At 42.4% G+C, this 18,256-nt stretch overlaps 1 protein-coding gene across 2 annotated transcripts in view; it reads right to left on the reverse strand.

Moving 5' to 3' along the window:
* Positions 1 to 18,256, reverse strand: part of lyst (lysosomal trafficking regulator) — a 258,955-nt gene that overhangs the window by 110,917 nt on the left and 129,782 nt on the right. For both annotated transcript variants that reach the window (XM_067984126.1, XM_067984127.1), the window contains exons 6-8: positions 16,352 to 17,378; positions 10,203 to 10,364; positions 3,895 to 4,051 (exon numbers count right to left, since the gene is read on the reverse strand). In XM_067984126.1, the coding sequence (XP_067840227.1) occupies positions 3,895 to 4,051; positions 10,203 to 10,364; positions 16,352 to 17,378 (1,346 nt within the window). The remainder of the gene's footprint in view (positions 1 to 3,894; positions 4,052 to 10,202; positions 10,365 to 16,351; positions 17,379 to 18,256) is intronic.

Raw genomic sequence — 18,256 nt, forward strand, 5'->3', positions numbered from 1 at the left:
CCCTCAGAAACCAGTCACAATCTTCTCCTGCAATCACCCCTCTCTTCACAAGATATTTTTTGGCTTCTTCTGCTCCACTTCATCACTAATCACTCCTTCATCCACCTGGCCATTCCCTTTATTTTGGCACGACTGATCTTTGTGAAAAATCTGCAGCTCCCACTTGAATCAATATCAATCTCTCTTCCAACACTCTGCTTAAAGAAATGACCATCTTTTTTATCCTTGACCTTTCCATTTTTGAAAACTTCTCTCTCCCATGCTGCTTCACTCATTGCTCTTTCACGCTATACAGGATACTTCAAGTTTAGTTGTCAAATATGGAATTAGTTACACACGAGGGGAACTACTCATGAGTTGTACAGGTTCCTTTGATGTGTGAAATAAAGATGGTGTTGAACTCCTATACAGTAAAATGCTGCCTATACAAGTTTTAAAGAACAAGGTGTTTTCTGACTTAAAATCTTCAAGTTAAACATACCTTTGCAAGCAAGATTAAATGTAAAAATCAGCTAAACTCCCAGTGCTTCCTTTTTACCCACTTCTTGAAAACTGTTCGGTTCCCACAAAATTTTCCCTTCCTGTAGGTCCTCAGCCCTGGCCCAGCATGGTCCCAAATCTCACCCCAGCTAAACTCCAGGTACTTTCTCATCACCATCCCAAAATTTGCAGACAAAATACTCCCTCCCTGTGGTTCCCAGCCCTTCCTCTTCAACACTTTTCACCTCTCCATTCTGCGGTTTCAGATCGGCCCAGCCCAACTCTTCAAAAGCTTCAGCCTCCCCCCACCCCCCACCAGGTTCCGGCTCCTAAACTCAACTTTTGACTATTGAAAACTTGAAATCCCAGTGCTTCTTCCTCCTCTACCCCTTCTTGAAAACTGCTGCCTGCTTGCAAGTTGTTCCCTCCCTGCAGGTTCCCAGCCCTGACCCCAATTCTTGAAAACTTCTCCCTTCCTGCAGTTTCCCAACCAAGACCCCAAGTCAGAGTGTTCAAAATTTTTCTTAAACCATGAACTCTAGGCTACATTACTTTTAAATTTTACTTGCACCCATTTCCCAGCCCCAGTCTCCAAAAATGTTCTTGGCCCACCTATTTTTCCATCAGGATCCTGGAGGCTAACAGGGATAGACAACTACGTATTTCTCACTGTGGCGATGGGATAGGGAGTTACAGGGAGTGATCATGACCTGAGGATCATAGCACATGGCCATAAATCCTGAACACGCAAGTAAATGGACCTCTGGTGTTAGCTGATGGGCAATACCAACTCAATCAACAGGTAACAAGGAAACAGATGGTTAAGAATGGCAACAAGATCATAGATGAACCATACCACAAGTGGTACCACTTCTACCGTAACACATGCATACTCATGATGGAGGTAACAGCCACTAAAGTCTTATTCACAGTCATGGCATCACTGAATAAACCAAAAGGTGTCACTAACACAATCACAACAATGACACACTGTTAAACACAAGGGCTACTCCACATGCAGTAGTACAAAGCCAAAACTTTAGTAGCCAGCACATCACAGAAAACATCAGCAAAGTCCAAAACGTAGGCAGTGGTGGAGGCAATATCATCAAGGGGCTGTGGGTATTTAATTGAACATGGTACACAGCACAAGATATTCACACAACCCACAACTTCTGAAATCCACATTTCTTCTGCACAACCCATGGGAAATTTGACCTGCAGCCCTAAGCAGCTCTTCCCCCCACCCCTACCCCACCCCACCCCCCCCACACACATACCAAACACCTCCTGCCCGACAAGAAAATACAATCAGAAAAACACACAAAAATAAGCATTAAATAACACAAGAATAGGAATCGGAGGCATAGTGTAAGAAAATGGCAGAAGAAAGACAAAGAAACACGTGAGAAAAACCAAAGTAACAGTCAAGTCTCCAAATATAAGTGATATCCATATTGTCAGTCAAGGTTCATTTCATTAGTGATCTACATTGGACATCTACAAAGACATTGTCTAGAACCATAATATAAATTGGCTTCTTGGAAAAGTAGTACATAGACCAGGCCAAATAAGAATCTGAAATCTACATCATTGCTTGTGGATCAAGTTTGTGAAGAAGTAGAAATTATCATGCTGTAATGGCATGGAGAAAGTCACTGTGCATCAATGTAATGGAGCATACCAACAGCTATCAGGATAGAGTGACTGAACACCTTGAAAATTTTCAGCTGATCAGAGAGGGCCAGCATGGATTTGTAAAGGGTAGATCATGCCTGACGAAATTGACTGAATTTTTTGAAGCGGTGACTAAAGTAGTGGACAGGGGAATGTTGCTGGATGTTGTTTATATAGACTTCCAGAAGACATTTGATGAAGTCTCTCATAAGAATTACAAAGAGATATTAATAGATTAGGGGAATGGGCAAAACTGTGGCAAATGGATTTCAATGTAGGCAAGTGTGAGATCATCCACTTTGGACCAAAAAAGGATGGATCAGAGTACTTTCTAAATGGTGAAAAGCTCGAAACTGTGGTGGTCCAAAGAGACTTGGGGTCCATGTACATAGATCATTAAAATGTCATGGACAGGTACAGAAAATAATCAAAAAGGCTTTATATCTAGAGAACTAGAATACAAGGGGGTAGAAGTTATGCTACAGCTATACAAAGCCCTGGTCAGACCACACCTGGACTATTGTGTTCAGTTCTAGGCACTGCACCTTAGGACGGATATATTGGCCTCGGAGGGATTACTAGAATGATACCTGGACTCCAAGGGTTAAATTACGAGGAGAGATTACACAAACTAGGGTTGCATTCCTGGAATTTGAAAGATTAGGGGTGATTTGATCGAAGTTTTCAAGATATTAAGGGGAACTGATAGGGTAGATAGAGAAAAACTATTTCTGCAGGTTGGGGAGTCTAGGACTAGGAGACGTAACCTAAAAATCAGAGCCAGGACTTTCAGGACTGAAGTTAGGAAACACTTCTACATACAAAGGGTGGTAGAAGTTTGGAATTCTCTTCCGCAAATGGCAGTTGATGCTAGCTCAATTGTTCATTTTAAATCTGAGATTGATAGATTTTTGTTAACCTAAAGTATTAAGGGATATGGGGCTAAGGAGTGTACATGGAGTTAGGTCATAGATCAGCCGTGAGCTCATTGAATGGCGGAACAGGCTCAAGGGGCTAAGTGGCCTACTCCTGTTTTTATGTACTCAACAACCGCTCCTGGCATCAACACAGACAAAAACTGAAACAAGCAATCATCAAATTTGCTTTGAAAAGTATTATAAAATAACATGAATATGTAGTGTTTACAAGGCAGATAAGATTTTTATTGCAATCTTTTCTCATAATTTGTGTCACCTGGCCCTTCAATAGGTCTCATAACCACTTCCAAGTACCCATTCAAAACCAAAATACTGCCGATGCTGGAAATCTGAAATAAAAACCGAAAATAATGGAAACAAAGCATTTTCTGTTTTTATCCCAAGTACCCATTATTGCCTATACAACCAAACTAATCAGTTAATCTAAATTATAAGCAAATTAGCCCATACAATCTCCAAAATTTAACCATATAAATCATGAAAAATATATTTGATAAATAACGGTAAGATTTTAATCACATTACATCAGATTTCCATTGTCATAACAATTGGTGAAACCAAAGACTTAACTAGCTGACTACTGAGTTTTCAGCCTCTTAAATAATTGGTTATTTAAGCAGTTTGTGTATGGGCTTGGATGATTTTACAGTCCAATTGTGGTTCATAGCTGTATCCTAAGTACTTCAACATATACTGTTAAACACATTTAGTCATTTACATTGTGACTTTTTGTGCTTGAGCAGAGCTGACCAAGGTGGAAAGAAAAAGTGTAATATATGGAACCTGGCAACAAATTTACCTTCCTCTTTGGCTGCACTATCTTCTGGGTTACTTTCACTATCAGCCTCATACCCTTCCTCTTCTGCAAAAAGCTGGATGCTACAATACTGTGGTTCTTCTGTCTCCTCTGAAAGGTCCCCCGTCTGTAAGGCTGTCTCATTATTCATTTTCTGTTGCTGTAGAATAATTGAAAGTTTTGAAGAAACAAAAGCAAGTCCTTATACATTGAAAACCTTTAGATAAGTACACCGTTGACTAACCATCCCATTTTAAAATTAAAATATACCAATTCAATTAGAAAATCAAATCAACTTTCTACTGGATTACCTACAGTTAGAATAAAAGAATCTGAAAGTTGGGAAAGCTATGATATCCCAGCTTTCTAGCGGTACTCTCCAATTCTCACTGCATTAGCAGAATGGAATAACACAGATGAATGTGCACTGGGAGATCAGGGGCAGTGTAAATGGACAATAAAGAATTAGTAATAAATCAGGACGCCAGGGAATCCTTAGAAACATGCTCTAAGGCCAAGAGGGGGATAGGGAGCTCAAACACAAGGGGTAATGAAGAATAAGGATGTCACTGTTGTAATGTAGTGAAACGCAGCAGCCAATTTGCACTCAGCAAGGTCCCACAAACAGCAATGAGATAAATGACCAGCAATCTGTTTCAGTGATGTTTGGTTGAGGGATACATGTTGGCCAGGACACCAGGAGAACTCCCTGCTCTTCTTGAAAAAGTGCCATGGGATCTTTTACATCCACCTGAGAGCAGATGGGGCCTTGGTTTTAATGTCTCATCCGAAAGACGGCACCTCCAACAGTGCAGCGCTCCCTCAGTGCTGCACTGAAATGTCAGTCTAGACTATGTGCTGAAGTCTCTGGAGGGAGACGTGAAGCCATAACCTTCTGACTCAGAGGTGAGAATGCTACCACTGAGCCAAGGCTGACACCCTAAACTAAACTAAAATATTTTTGCCAGTATAAAAGAGACTTGGAAAGTCAAAATCTGAAATACAACTGTAGAATGATACATGTGCACATGTGACACTGAAATTTATTCACAAGCTAGACAATGCTCAGACTGTAGTTAATTGCTAAAGAACACTGCAAGTAACAGTTCACACAGCAGACAATACTCAATTTACATCTACTGATCCAAACTGCATTTGATCTTGCTGAGCATCTACACAGCTTCTTGAACCCCAAGAAATATAAGGTTTGCAGAGCAACAAACTGAACAACAGGAGTGGAAAATCGAAATGGGCAGTTTGTGAATCTGAACTATATAATTTTGAATTGAGGTGTGCAGTATTACTTGACAATGTTTAGAAGACTCGATTTAGAGCAAATTCAGTATAAAACTGAATTAGTGGTCTTAATGTAAACGGATTTAATTTTTCACTCTCGTTATAATGAGGCACTGGAAAGACAGATTGTATTCCTGCAGGGTTGTCTTCATTTTCAAAATGATATAGATCATCGACACACAAGTATATCCTAGCCTGGTACAACCTGGGGAATTACATAGAATGCACAGCACATAAATAGGCCATTCGGCCCAACTGATCCATGCCAATCATTCAGCATGTGCTGAGGAGGTACATAAAATACCATCACAACAATGTGGATAGGCACTTCCACACAAGATCTCCTACTCCCACTCAGTTAAATCCCCAGGACCCGTGCCAATATGGCAGTTCCTTTTGACCTAACTCACTTTGCGCTAACTCCCCATCCCCTGTCGTCAAAACAACTAAATCCCTCCAGGGATACGTGGGTGGACTTGTGGTGTGCGTAAAACAAATATCATTTGAAGAACATAAGAAAATAAGAAATAGGAGCAGGAGTAGGCCATCCGGCCCCTCGAGCCTGCTCCGCCATTCAACACGATCATGGTTAATCTTCTACCTCAATGCCATTTTCCTGCACCATCCCCATATCCCTTGATGCCTTTAATATCTAGAAATCTATCAATCTCTGTTTTGCATGTACTCAATGACTGAGCCTTCACAGCCCTCTGGGGTAGAGAATTCCAAAGATTCACCACCCTCTGAGTGAAGAAATTTCTCCTCATCTCAGTCCTAAATGACTGACCGTTTATTCTGAGACTTCGACCCCTGGTTCTAGATTCCCCAGCCAGGGAAACATCCTTCCTGCATCAACCCTGTCGAGCCCTATAAGAATTTTGTACGTTTCAATGAGATTTAGGGCCCAGGGGCTGTGTGGCCGGGTCCTGCTCCGACTTCTTGTGTTCTTTAGATTTGTGGTTGGGATCAGATCAGCCATGATCTTATTGAATGGCGGAGCAGGCTCGAGGGGCCGATTGGCCTACTCCTGCTCCAATTTCTTATGTTCTTATGTTCTTATCACCTCTCATTCTTCTAAACTCTAGAGAATACAGGCTCAGTCTACTCAATCTCTCCTCATACAACAATCCCGCCATCCCAGGAATCAGTCTGGTGACCCTTCATTACACTCCCTCTACAGCAAATATATCCTTTCTTAGGTGAGGAGATCAAAATTGTACACAATACTCCAGGGTGTGGTCTCACCAAGGCACTATATAATTGTAGTAAGACACCTTTACTCCTGTACTCAAATCCTCTTGTTATAAAGGCCAACATACCATTTGCCTTCCTAATTGCTTGCTGCACCTGCATGTTAGCTTTCAGTGACTCATGTACAAGGACACCCAGGTCCCTTTGAACATCAACATTTCCCAATCTCACCATTTAAAAAATATTCTGCATTTCACATTTAACTTCACATTTTTCCACATTATATTCCATCTGCCATGTTCTTGCCCACTCACAGCCTATCTATATCCCCTTGAAGCCTCTTTGCATCATTCCCACAACTCACAGTCCCACCCAGTTTTGTGTCATCAGCAAACTTGGAAATATTACATTTGGTCCCCTCATCCAAATTATTGATATAGATTGTGAGTAGCTGGGGCCCAAGCACTGATCCCTGTGGTTGCCTACTAGTCACAGTTTGCCAACCTGAAAAAGACCTGTTTATTCCTACTCTCTGTTTTCTGTCTGTTAACCAATTCTCAATCCATGCCAGTATGTTACCCCCAATTCCATGTGCTCTAACTTTGTTCACCAACCTCCTGTGTGAGACCTTATTGAAAGCCTTCTGAAAATCCAAGTATACCACATCCACTGGTTCCCCCTTATCTATTCTACTAGTTACATCCTCAAAGAACTCCAATAGGTTTGTCAAACATGATTTCCCTTTCATAAATCCATGTTGACTCTGTCAAATCCTATTATTATTTTCTAAGTGTCCTGTTATCACATCCTTTACAATAGATTCTAGCATTTTCCCTACTACTGATGTCAGGCTAACAGGTCTGCAGTTCCCTGTTTTCTCTCTCCCTCCTTTCTTAAATAGTGAGGTTACATTTGCTACCCTCCAATCTGCAAGAACCATTCCAGAATCTATAGAATTTTGGAAGATGACAACCAATGCATCCATTATCTCTATAGCCATCTCTTTCAAAACCCTGAGATGTGGATCATCAGGTCCTTGGGATTTATCGACTTTCAGATCCATTAATTTCTCTAATACTATTTTTTTTTTACTAATACTAATTTCCTTCAGTTCCTCATTCTCACCAGACCCTTCATTCTCTAATATGTCTGGGAGGTTTTTTGTGTCTTCTTCCGTTAAGACAGACACAAAGTATTTTTTTAATTTCTCTGCCATTTCCTTATTCCCCATTATACATTCTCCCGTCTGTGTCTGTTAGGGACCCACATTTGCCTTCGCCAGTCTTTTCCTTTTTACATACCTATAGAAGCTTTTACAGTCTGTTTTTATGTTTCTTGCTAGTTTACTCTCATTCTATTTCCCCTTTTTTAAATCAATTTCTTGGTCCTCCTTTGATGAATTCTAAAATGCTCCCAATCCTCTGGCTTACTGCTTTTTCTGGCAACTTTATATGCCTCTTTCTTTGATTTAATACTATCTTTAATTTCTCGTTAGCCACAGTTGGGTCACTTTTCCTGTTGGGTTTTTGTGCCTTAAAGGAATATATATTTGTTGCAAGTTATGTATTAATTCTTTAAATGCTAGCCATTGCCTGTCTACCATCATACCTTTTAATGCAGCTCCCCAATCAACCATAGCCAACTTGCGCCTCATATCTTCGTAGTTTCCTTTGTTTAGATTTAAGACCTAGTTTTGGATTGAATTACATCACTTTCAAACTTACTGAAGAATTCTATCTTAATGAAGAATGTAAGACCTCGGTGTCTACTGAACTCATTGCGTTCTTAGCACCACAAGGCGCTTCCTCAGTGCTGATATGTGATCAGCAGCATCCGACTGAGTGTGTCTGGATGTCTTAGGCCTGGCGATCCTGTTCTAAATAATGCGGGACAACCCAGAGCAAATGTTCCTTACGGGTGTGTTTCGTAAGCCCAAGGCAAATTTGACATGTCAAGGTATCAGGTTCGGCTGTTGGACATTTTTATACAACAATTGTGAGCGTCAGCCATCTATTGCAGGCATGGGTGCAAACATGCTGACTCAACTACGGAGGCATTTAGTTTGTTAAATTGCATGGGTCAGTACTGAAGAGCATACAGTATGAGCACAAACAATCTGGGGTACACACTGAGCCGAGTGTAAAATGTCATTGTTCACCTCAGCCCCTTGTACGCTAGGGGTCTGGTTTGTTTTTACCCTACTTTATTTGCTCTCTGTACGGTCACTTCGGGAGCACAGGATCAGTTGCTGGTGTTAACACATGACCAAAAAGCATTAAGTTTTCTTTCTTTTGTATATTTGTTCTGAAAAGGACACTTTTAGGTTTGACATGTGATGTTCCTGGGAAAAGGGGAAACAAAAAACAAAAATCTGAGCTGGTTGGATTGTATAACAGAACGCCTGTCTAATGCTATGTACTCCTGTTAAAGAAGAGAGACTTAGTCCTAAACTTTGATGACAAGTGAATAAATGAAAGGAGCAAAAAAGATGACCAAAAACTAACTGGCACAAGAGCGCAATACCTGGGGCTTTACACAACATGGGACAGCAGGTCTGGTACCACCTAGCTGCAACCTCATGGCATCATTGGAAGCAACAGTTTTTTTTGAAGGACATTCTGACAGACCAAATCTAAAACATTGACACAAGTTGTAGGCGCATAAAACAAGACTACAGTTACTCCCCAGTAATAGCTGGGAGGGCTCATGCATAATTAATAGATTTCTGGTTTATTCTATTATTCCAGCTTTCACCCTTGTCCTCCTCCCCTCCCGCCCCCACCAGTTTTTGAAAAAAAATTCTTTCCCCCTTTTACATTTTCCCAGGTCACACAGCACTCTGCAAAGGAGTGGGCAGGTAAACAATCTACTCTCAGGCCTCTGACAAACCTCAGCCCAGGTTCCCCCTGCCCTAGCTCTGAACCCACATCTCTCTTCAGTTTCTCTTCTATCTCCCCTCATGGTCTCTCCGAGCTCATCTTGTCCATGAGACCCACCCTTACTCTTTTGACCACATTTCCACTAAGCTGCTGACCACCCTAATTACTCTCCTGGCCCCCATGCTAGCTGACATGGTAAATGCTTCCTTCTCCTCTCACACTGTCGCCATCCCTTTCAAAATTAACGTCATCACCTCTTTCTTCTCCTTTAAGACTCTCCTAAAAATCTATCTCATGACTTAAGGTTTTGGTCACCCCTCCTAATATCTCCTTCAGCTAAGGTTCCATCCCTCTGTAAAACACCTTGGGATGTTTTCCTCCATTAACGATACTATATAAATGCAAGTAGTAGTAGTTGTTGTTGTTGTTGTTGTTGTTACTAAATCTGCCACTTATATTAGATTTGCTTTATGAAAGATAACATTGTTTAACAGAACAAAACAGGCCATGCTGCATTTAAATATAAAAACAATTTAACCTCAGCTTGTTAGGGAAAAGTTAACTGGTAGCAAAATGTCTGCTGAATTTTAGCGTTTGGAGTACCCACACACAAATTACAAGCAAGGCAAGAATACAACTTAGCCAATCATACAGCACTGCAACACCTCTTAACTACCAGTTCAGAGCTGCAGTGACAGAAGCCTCAGAAGAGATCCTGCCCACCACTTTTCTTGCCGAAGGAGCAGGCAAGCTGAAGAAGATCAAATTAACTTACAAAATGAGCTCATGAAAATAAATACTTTGCTGCTTCAGAGATTTTTGTTCAAGGTGAAGCAACATTTTAGTAACATTTTAACAGTGTGCACAAAGAACAAAAAAGTAAATTCATTTCAAGAAAGCCAACCTGCAATAAATATTTAACATAACCGTAACTTAGGGTATCACCTTTTTTCTCTCCTGTTCAGCAGAATAGCCATCCACAGAACTGCCTCCCAGAGACACGCATTGTAAGGAATCGAAGAGAGGCTTGGCCAGATCAGAATCAACAATACCAGAACGAACTAGTAGGTCCCGCATTTCAGTCAATATTTCATCCACAGAAAGGTTCTGGAATTTTAAGAAATGGAAAATGTAAATTTCATAATTAACATCCTAATTACTTCTTGCAGCATTCAAATTTTAAAATTCTCATCCTTGTTTTCAAATTCCTCCATGGCCTCACCCCTCCCTATCTCTGTAACCTCCACCAGCCCTACAATTCTACTGCGCTCCTCCAATTCTGGCCTCTCGCACATCTCCAATTTTAATCACTCCACCGTTGGCGGCCGTGCCTTCAGCTGCCTAGGCCCTAAGCTCTGGAATTCCCTCCCTCAACCGCTCATAGAAACACAGAAACTAGGAGCAAGAGTAGCCCCTTCGGCCCTGCTCCGCCATTCAAAATGATCATGGCTGATCTTCTAACTCAGTACCTGTTCCCCCTTTTTCCTCATATGTCTTGATCCCTTTAGCATTAAGAAATATATCTATCTCCTTCTTGAATACATCTAATAACTTTGCCTCCACTGCCTTCTGTGGTAGAAAATTTCACAGGTTCACCACCTCTGAGTGAAGAAATTTCTCCTCATCTCGGTTCTATAATACGTTATGGGAAGTTAGGGAGGAAATTGCGGGTCCCCTAGCAGAGATATTTGAATCATCGACAGCTACAGGTGAGGTGCCTGAAGATTGGAGGGTAGCAAATGTTGTGCCTTTGTTTAAGAAGGGCGGCAGGGAAAAGCCTGGGAACTACAGACCGGTGAGCCTGACATCTGTAGTGGGTAAGTTGTTAGAGGGTATTCTGAGGGACAGGATCTACAGGCATTTGGAGAGGCAGAGACTGATTAGGAACAGTCAGCATGGTTTTGTGAGGGGAAAATCATGTCTCACGAATTTGAGTTTTTTGAAGGAGTAACCAAGAAGATAGATGAGGGCTGTGCAGTAGACGTGGTCTACATGGACTTTAGCAAAGCCTTTGACAAGGTACTGCATGGTAGGTTGTTACATAAGGTTAGATCTCATGGGATCCAAGGTGAGGTAGCCAATTGGATACAAAATTGGATTGACGACAGAAGACAGAGGGTGGTTGTAGAGGGTTGTGTTTCAAACTGGAGGCCCGTGACCAGCGGTGTGCCTCAGGGATCGGTGCTGGGTCCGCTGTTATTTGTTATTTATATTAATGATTTGAATGAGAATTTAGGAGGCATGGTTAGTAAGTTTGCAGATGACACCAAGATTGGTGGCATTGTGGACAGTGAAGAAGGTTATCTAGGATTGCAACGGGATCTTGATAAATTGGGCCAGTGGGCCGATGAATGGCAGATGGAGTTTAATTTAGATAAATGTGAGGTGATGCATTTTGGTAGATCGAATCGGGCCAGGACCCACTCCGTTAATGGTAGGGCGTTGGAGAGTTATAGAACAAAGAGATCTAGGAGTACAGGTTCATAGCTCCTTGAAAGTGGAGTCACAGGTGGATAGGGTGGTGAAGAAGGCATTCAGCATGCTTGGTTTCATTGGTCAGAACATTGAATACAGGAGTTGGGATGTGTTATTGAAGTTGTACAAGACATTAGTAAGGCCACACTTGGAATACTGTGTACAGTTCTGGTCACCCTATTATAGAAAGGATATTATTAAACTAGAAAGACTGCAGAAAAGATTTACTAGGATGCTACCGGGACTTGATGGTTTGACTTATAGGGAGAGGTTGGATAGACAGACTTTTTTCCCTGGAGAGTAGGAGGTTTAGGGGTGATCTTATAGAAGTCTATAAAATAATAAGGGGCATAGATAAGGTAGATAGTCAAAATCTTTTCCCAAAGGTAGGGGAGTCTATAACGAGGGGGCATAGATTTAAGGTGAGAGGGGAGAGATACAAAAGGGTCCAGAGGGGCAATTTTTTCACTCAAAGGGTGGTGAGTGTCTGGAACGAGCTGCCAGAGGCAGTAGTAGAGGCGGGTACAATTTTGTCTTTTAAAAAGCATTTGGACAGTTACATGGGTAAGATGGGTATAGAGGGATATGGGCCAAGTGCAGGCAATTGGGACTAGCTTAGTGGTATAAACTGGGCGACATGGACATGTTGGGCCGAAGGGCCTGTTTCCATGTTGTAAACTTCTATGATTCTAAATGGCATACCCCGTATCCTGAGACTGTGACCCCTGGTTCTGGACTCCCCAGCCATCGGGAACATCCTCCCTGCATCCAGTCTGTCTAGTCCTGTTAGAATTTTATATGTTTCGATGAGATCACCTCTCATTCCTCTAAACTCTAGTGAATATAGGCCTAGTCGACCCAATCTCTCCTCATAAGTCAGTCCTGCCATCCCAGGAATCAGCCTCTCTACCTCTCTCTCCTCCTTTAAGACACTCCATAAAACCTTAAAATTGACAAAGCTTTTAGTCACCTGTCCTAATATCACCTTATGTGGCTCGGTGTCAAATTTTGTTTGATAATGTTCCTGTGAAGCGCCTTGGTATGTTTTACTATGTTAAAGGCGCTATATAAATGCAAATTGTTGTTCTTGTTGCTGCTGAAAACCCTGTTGAGCAGTCTCACCAACATCCACGAGCTGGACAGTGTCCTCCTCTAATCAAGAGAGCAGTACAGGTGAAGAACAGAATCTTTTTTTTGTGTTTGGTCACTCAGTTGGTCAATGTCAGTTTTCTTCTTCCTCATTGGTTGAGTTTCAGTCTCTGCCCTTCTCCTTTGGAACTGATTATTTGTAACTGGTTGGTGAGGTGGTAACCGAAGGGCATAACATTCAGATCATCACCAAGAACAAAGTGAGAGGTTTGGAGATTTCTTGTTAGCGCAGAATGCCCTACCAGAAACAGTGGTGGAAGCAGAATCCATACTAGCTATTAAGAGGGAAATGGATAAATATATGAAAAAGAGAAATTTTAAAATGGTATGAGGAAAGGGCAGAGGAATGGGACTAAGTGGATAACTTTTTCAGAGTTGGTGCAGGTATGATGGGCTAAATGACCTCCTTCTGTGCTGTACAATTTGATGATTCTATATTCTAATTTTGTTGTTCATCAATTTTATTACATTTCTCCTCAACTATGTCCTTCCCAAAAAATTGTTTCTGAACATTCCAATAAAAATTTGAGATCATAGAATCATCCAGCACAGGAGGAGGCCATTCGGCCAATCGTGTCTGTGCCGGCTCTTTCAAAGAGCTATCCAATTAATTCCACTTCCCTGCTCTTTCCTCAAAGCCCTGCAAATTTCTCCTTTTCAAGTGTATATATCCAATTCGATATCATAACTAAAACTTGCATTCTTGTAAAATTTTTTATGTAGTAAATGTCCCAAGATGCTTCACAGAGGATCAAAAGAAGTGGAGCAGTAGTAGAGGTGTTAGGATAGATAACGGAAAGCACGGCCAGGAAATAGGTTTTGATCAAGGAGGCTTTTGAAGGCAAGAGAAGGCAGAGAAGTTTAAGACGGGAGTTCCAGAGCATAGGGATAAACCACAACAAACTGGGTCTGCAAATCTGCTGCCAGGATATGGGAATAGGATTTAGTAGTGTTAGCACCAGGGGCAGACTCACAGACACTAATCTCCTGGAATCAAAACTAAAACACAGGCAGCATGAAAGCAGCTTTAGATGGATTTAATTTCATGTCTTTCAGTTACATGCGAATTCTGCTTACACAACCTCAAATGCTAGCTATCAAATTATATTGATTCCTCGACTCAATACTGGATTGAGCTTAAGTTCAATTATATACAGCACCACATGAATTCAATGCAGAGAAGTGCAACCCAGGTAAGCCTTTTGTCTCGGTTCGCTTAGCAAGGAGGAGTGGTGGGTGGGGGGGGGGGGGGGGGGGGAAGAGAATAAAATTAGGTGCCAACCCAGTGAAGCTACAACACAGGACTACATGCATGCTAAACAGCGGAAGCAACATGCTATAGACAGAGCTAAGCCATTCCACAACCAACGGATCAGATCAAAGCTCTGCACTCCTGCCACATCCAGTTGTGAATGGTGGTGGACAATTAAACAATTAACAGGAGGAGGAGGCTCTGTGAACATTTCCATCCTCAATGATGGCGGAGTCCAGCACGTGAGTGCAAAAGACAAGGCTGAAGCGTTTGCAACCATCTTCAACCAGAAGTGCCGAGTGGATGATCCATCTCGGCCTCCTCCCGATATCCCCACCATCAAAGAAACCAGTCTTTAGCCAATTCGATTCACTCCATGTGATATCAAGAAACGGCTGAGTGCACTGGATATAGCAAAGGCTATGGGCCCCGACAACATCCCGGCTGTAGTGCTGAAGACTTGTGCTCCAGAACTAGCTGCACCTCCAGCCAAGCTGTTCCAGTACAGCTACAACACTGGCATCTACTCGACAATGTGGAAAATTGCCCAGGTATGTGCTCTCCACAAAAAGCAGGACAAATCCAATCCGGCCAATTACCACCCCATCAGTCTACTCTCAATCATCAGCAAAGTGATGGATGGTGTCGTCGACGGTGCTATCAAGCGGCACTTACTCACCAATAACCTGTTCACCAATGCTCAGTTTGAGTTCCGCCAGGACCACTCGGCTCTAAACCTCATTACAGCCTTGGTCCAAACATGGACAAAAGAGCTGAATTCCAGAGGTGAGATGGGAGTGACTGCCCTTGACATCAAGGCAGCATTTGACAGAGTGTGGCACCAAGCAGTTCTAGAAAAATTGAAGTCAATGGGAATCAGAGGGAAAACTCTCCAGTGACTGGAGTCATACCCAGCAAAGAGGAAGATGGTAGTGATTGTTGGAGGTCAATCATCTCAGCCCCAGGACATTGCTGCACGAGTTCCTCAGGGCAGTGTCCTAGGCCCTACCATCTTCAGCTGCTTCATTAATGACCTTCCCTCCATCATAAGGTCAGAAATGGGGATGTTCGCTGATGATTGCACAGTATTCAGTTCCATTCACAACCCCTCAGATAACGAAGCAGCCCGTGCCCGCATGCAGCAAGACCTGGACAACATCCAGGCTTGGGCTCATAGGTGGCAAGTAACATTCGCTCCAGACAAGTGCCAGGCAATGATCATCCCCAACAAGAGAGAGTCTAACCACCTCCCCATGACATTCAATGGCATTACCATCACTGAATCCCCCGCCATCGACATCCTGGGGGTTACCATTGGCTAGAAACTTAACTGGACCAGCCACATAAATACTGTGGCTACAAGAGCAGGTCAGAGGATGGTTCTGCGGCGAATGACTCACCTCCTGACTCCCCAAAGCCTTTCCACCATCTACAAGGCACAAGTCAGGAGTGTGATGGAATACTCTCCACTTGCCTGGATGTGTGCAGCTCCAACAACACTCAAGAAGCTCAACACCATCCAAGACAAAGCAGTCCGCTTGATTGGCACCCCATCCACCACCCAAACATTGACTCCCTTCACCATCAGCGCACCGTGGCTACAGTGTGTACCATCCACAGGATACACTGCAGCAACTCGCCAAGGCTTCTTCGACAGCACCTCCCAGACCCGTGACCTCTACCACCTAGAAGGACAAGGGCAGCAGACACATGGGAACAACACTACTGGCACGTTCCCCTCCAAGAAACACACCATCCTGACTTGGAATTATATCACCGTTCCTTTATCGTCGCTGGGTCAAAATCCTGGAACTCCCTTCCTAACTGCACTGTGGGAGAACCTCCACCACACAGACTGCAGCGGTTCAAGAAGGCAGCTCACCACCACCTTCTCAAGGGCAATTAGGGACGGGCAATAAATGCTGGCCTTGCCAGCGACGCCCACATCCCATGAACGAATAAAAAAAAACTTTCTGCATTTCATAGCACACATAACCAAGAGGGCAATGGCTGACCTGCTCCCAGGTCTTTGCAAATGTCACAAGCTGCTGAGAGGCATGCAACTGTGACCCAGTAATGATTCTATTGGCATAGTCACCACAGCGAGGCAGCTGGGACTGAGAGATTAGGATTGTGGACCCATGCCCCACCATACCGGGTTGCATGTTGACGCCCTATCGTGCTGCCAGGACGCGAGAAAAATGATTAAAAAACGTACCTGCAGAGAAGGCTCCAAATCTGTTTTCCCAGAAGAAACGGAAGTGTGCAGACAGATAGCTAATAAAGCTTCCAACAGCCTGATGCTCTGGAGTGCCCATTCCTCCTCTGCTTTACTTTGTTCCTGCTCCACAACATCCCAATCTTTTGGCGTCTCATCACCTTCTAGGACAACACCCTGTGCATCCAATTGGTCTCCAAATACTGCTGCTGTTTTAACAATTTCAGACTCTGGTTTAATAGACTCCTCACTACTGCTGACATCTGATAAATCTTTTTTGGCCACCGGACTTGATGCTGAATCCGAGCCAATTTCCAATTCCCTTTGATTTCCACCAAGTATAAATGTATTGACTTTGTTTTCTTTTATGTTGATTTCTTTGGTGTTGGAAATCCTCTGAATGATGATCGTTATCAGTCTACGACATACCTCCAGGCCACCAATTTTATGAAACTGTTTCTGAAACACTATATTTTTCAAGTAGATCCAACGACACACAGACCACACGTCTGCTGCCTGTCTGATCTGCTCTTTCGAAGGCAAAACAACACTGTTTGGTGACAAGTGAGGAAGCATGTTGCCCAGAGGTTCACTGGCTGTGCTATCATAGCCTGAGGTGTCTTCAGAATCAATGGCAGAGTCACGATCTGATTCAGGCTCTTGACTGACACACAGAAACGCCACACAAAGAAACAAGTTTATTACATTTAAGTGGATGTCGGTGTTTTTAGCTCTCCTCTTCTTGGGGTATGATTCTTTCAGAACAGCGTAAAACTTACTTAGACTTTGCTGTATCTCACTTTTATGCAGTACAGTATGTTGGCTACTTGGAGTGTCACTGGGATGCAGAGCAGAGTCCCCTGCATTAGTCTCTTCACCTTGCATTCCTGCATCGACCTGTTGATCTCCAAGGCACAGGATTAGGGTTTCAAAAACCTTCAGTGCGTAGGATCTAACAGAGTCTAGATAAATTAGTTCAGTCATCTGATTTAATCCACTGCAGCTCAGAAAGAGGCCTCTGACTACCCTGTGGAAAACAAGCACACATTTTCTTTATGCAAAACAAACTTTTCTAAGAGGAAAACAATTCAACTTCAAATTTAGATCGATATTCAATATTTTAAATAAAAACAGAAAATGCTGGAAATACATTATAGGTCCAACAGCATCTGAAACAAGAAAAAGCAGGTCAATGTTTTTCGAGTAGAATGAAAAGTTTTGTCTGTAGCATTACTTTGATTATGCTTTCATTTCAATCTGGTGTCTTTGAAGTTAAAACCAGATTCACGAAAGGAATGACTCAATCTGGATGATGCACATCAGTAAAAGAAACAGAGTGAAGTGTCTAAGGTTTAGGCCTTAATAAACTATTGCTGTTCTTTAATGTGAGGATCTCTCAGTTCATACCAAGTGCTCAAAACAGAATAATTTGTTCCCAGGGTGAAGCCCCTCAATTCAAATACAAACATCCTATGCATCTCTTAAGTTACATGTTTCATTGGCAGCTGCATCTAAATTTGAGATACATTTTTGATTTTCTATGTTCAGATCAAATATCACAGAAGTTAGACAGTATACATCAGACAGGTTTCCATCAATTCAGAAGTCCTTCTGAAGTCAAAGGGAGATAGACGGTGAGCTTTGTGAAAAGTTAGTAACTAACTCCCATGAAGTTATGGTCAAGGACTCTGCGTAAGTCCAGTTTTACATGCTGTTTTAGTACAAGAGACCGTTTGCCATTTTCTAAATCCCAGGAGGAGTAGTTAAGTTTTGTATTTTATTGGAAACTTATTGCTTGCCTTAACTACAGTTGAGTTACCTATTTATTGTTAATAAAAGTGTGGCATTTTGAAGCCTAAGCCACTATCTAATTAATATGTATATTCTACCAGTTTTCAGTTTTCA

The sequence above is a fragment of the Heptranchias perlo genome, chromosome 5 (assembly GCF_035084215.1).
Source record: "Heptranchias perlo isolate sHepPer1 chromosome 5, sHepPer1.hap1, whole genome shotgun sequence".
NCBI lineage: Eukaryota > Metazoa > Chordata > Chondrichthyes > Hexanchiformes > Hexanchidae > Heptranchias > Heptranchias perlo.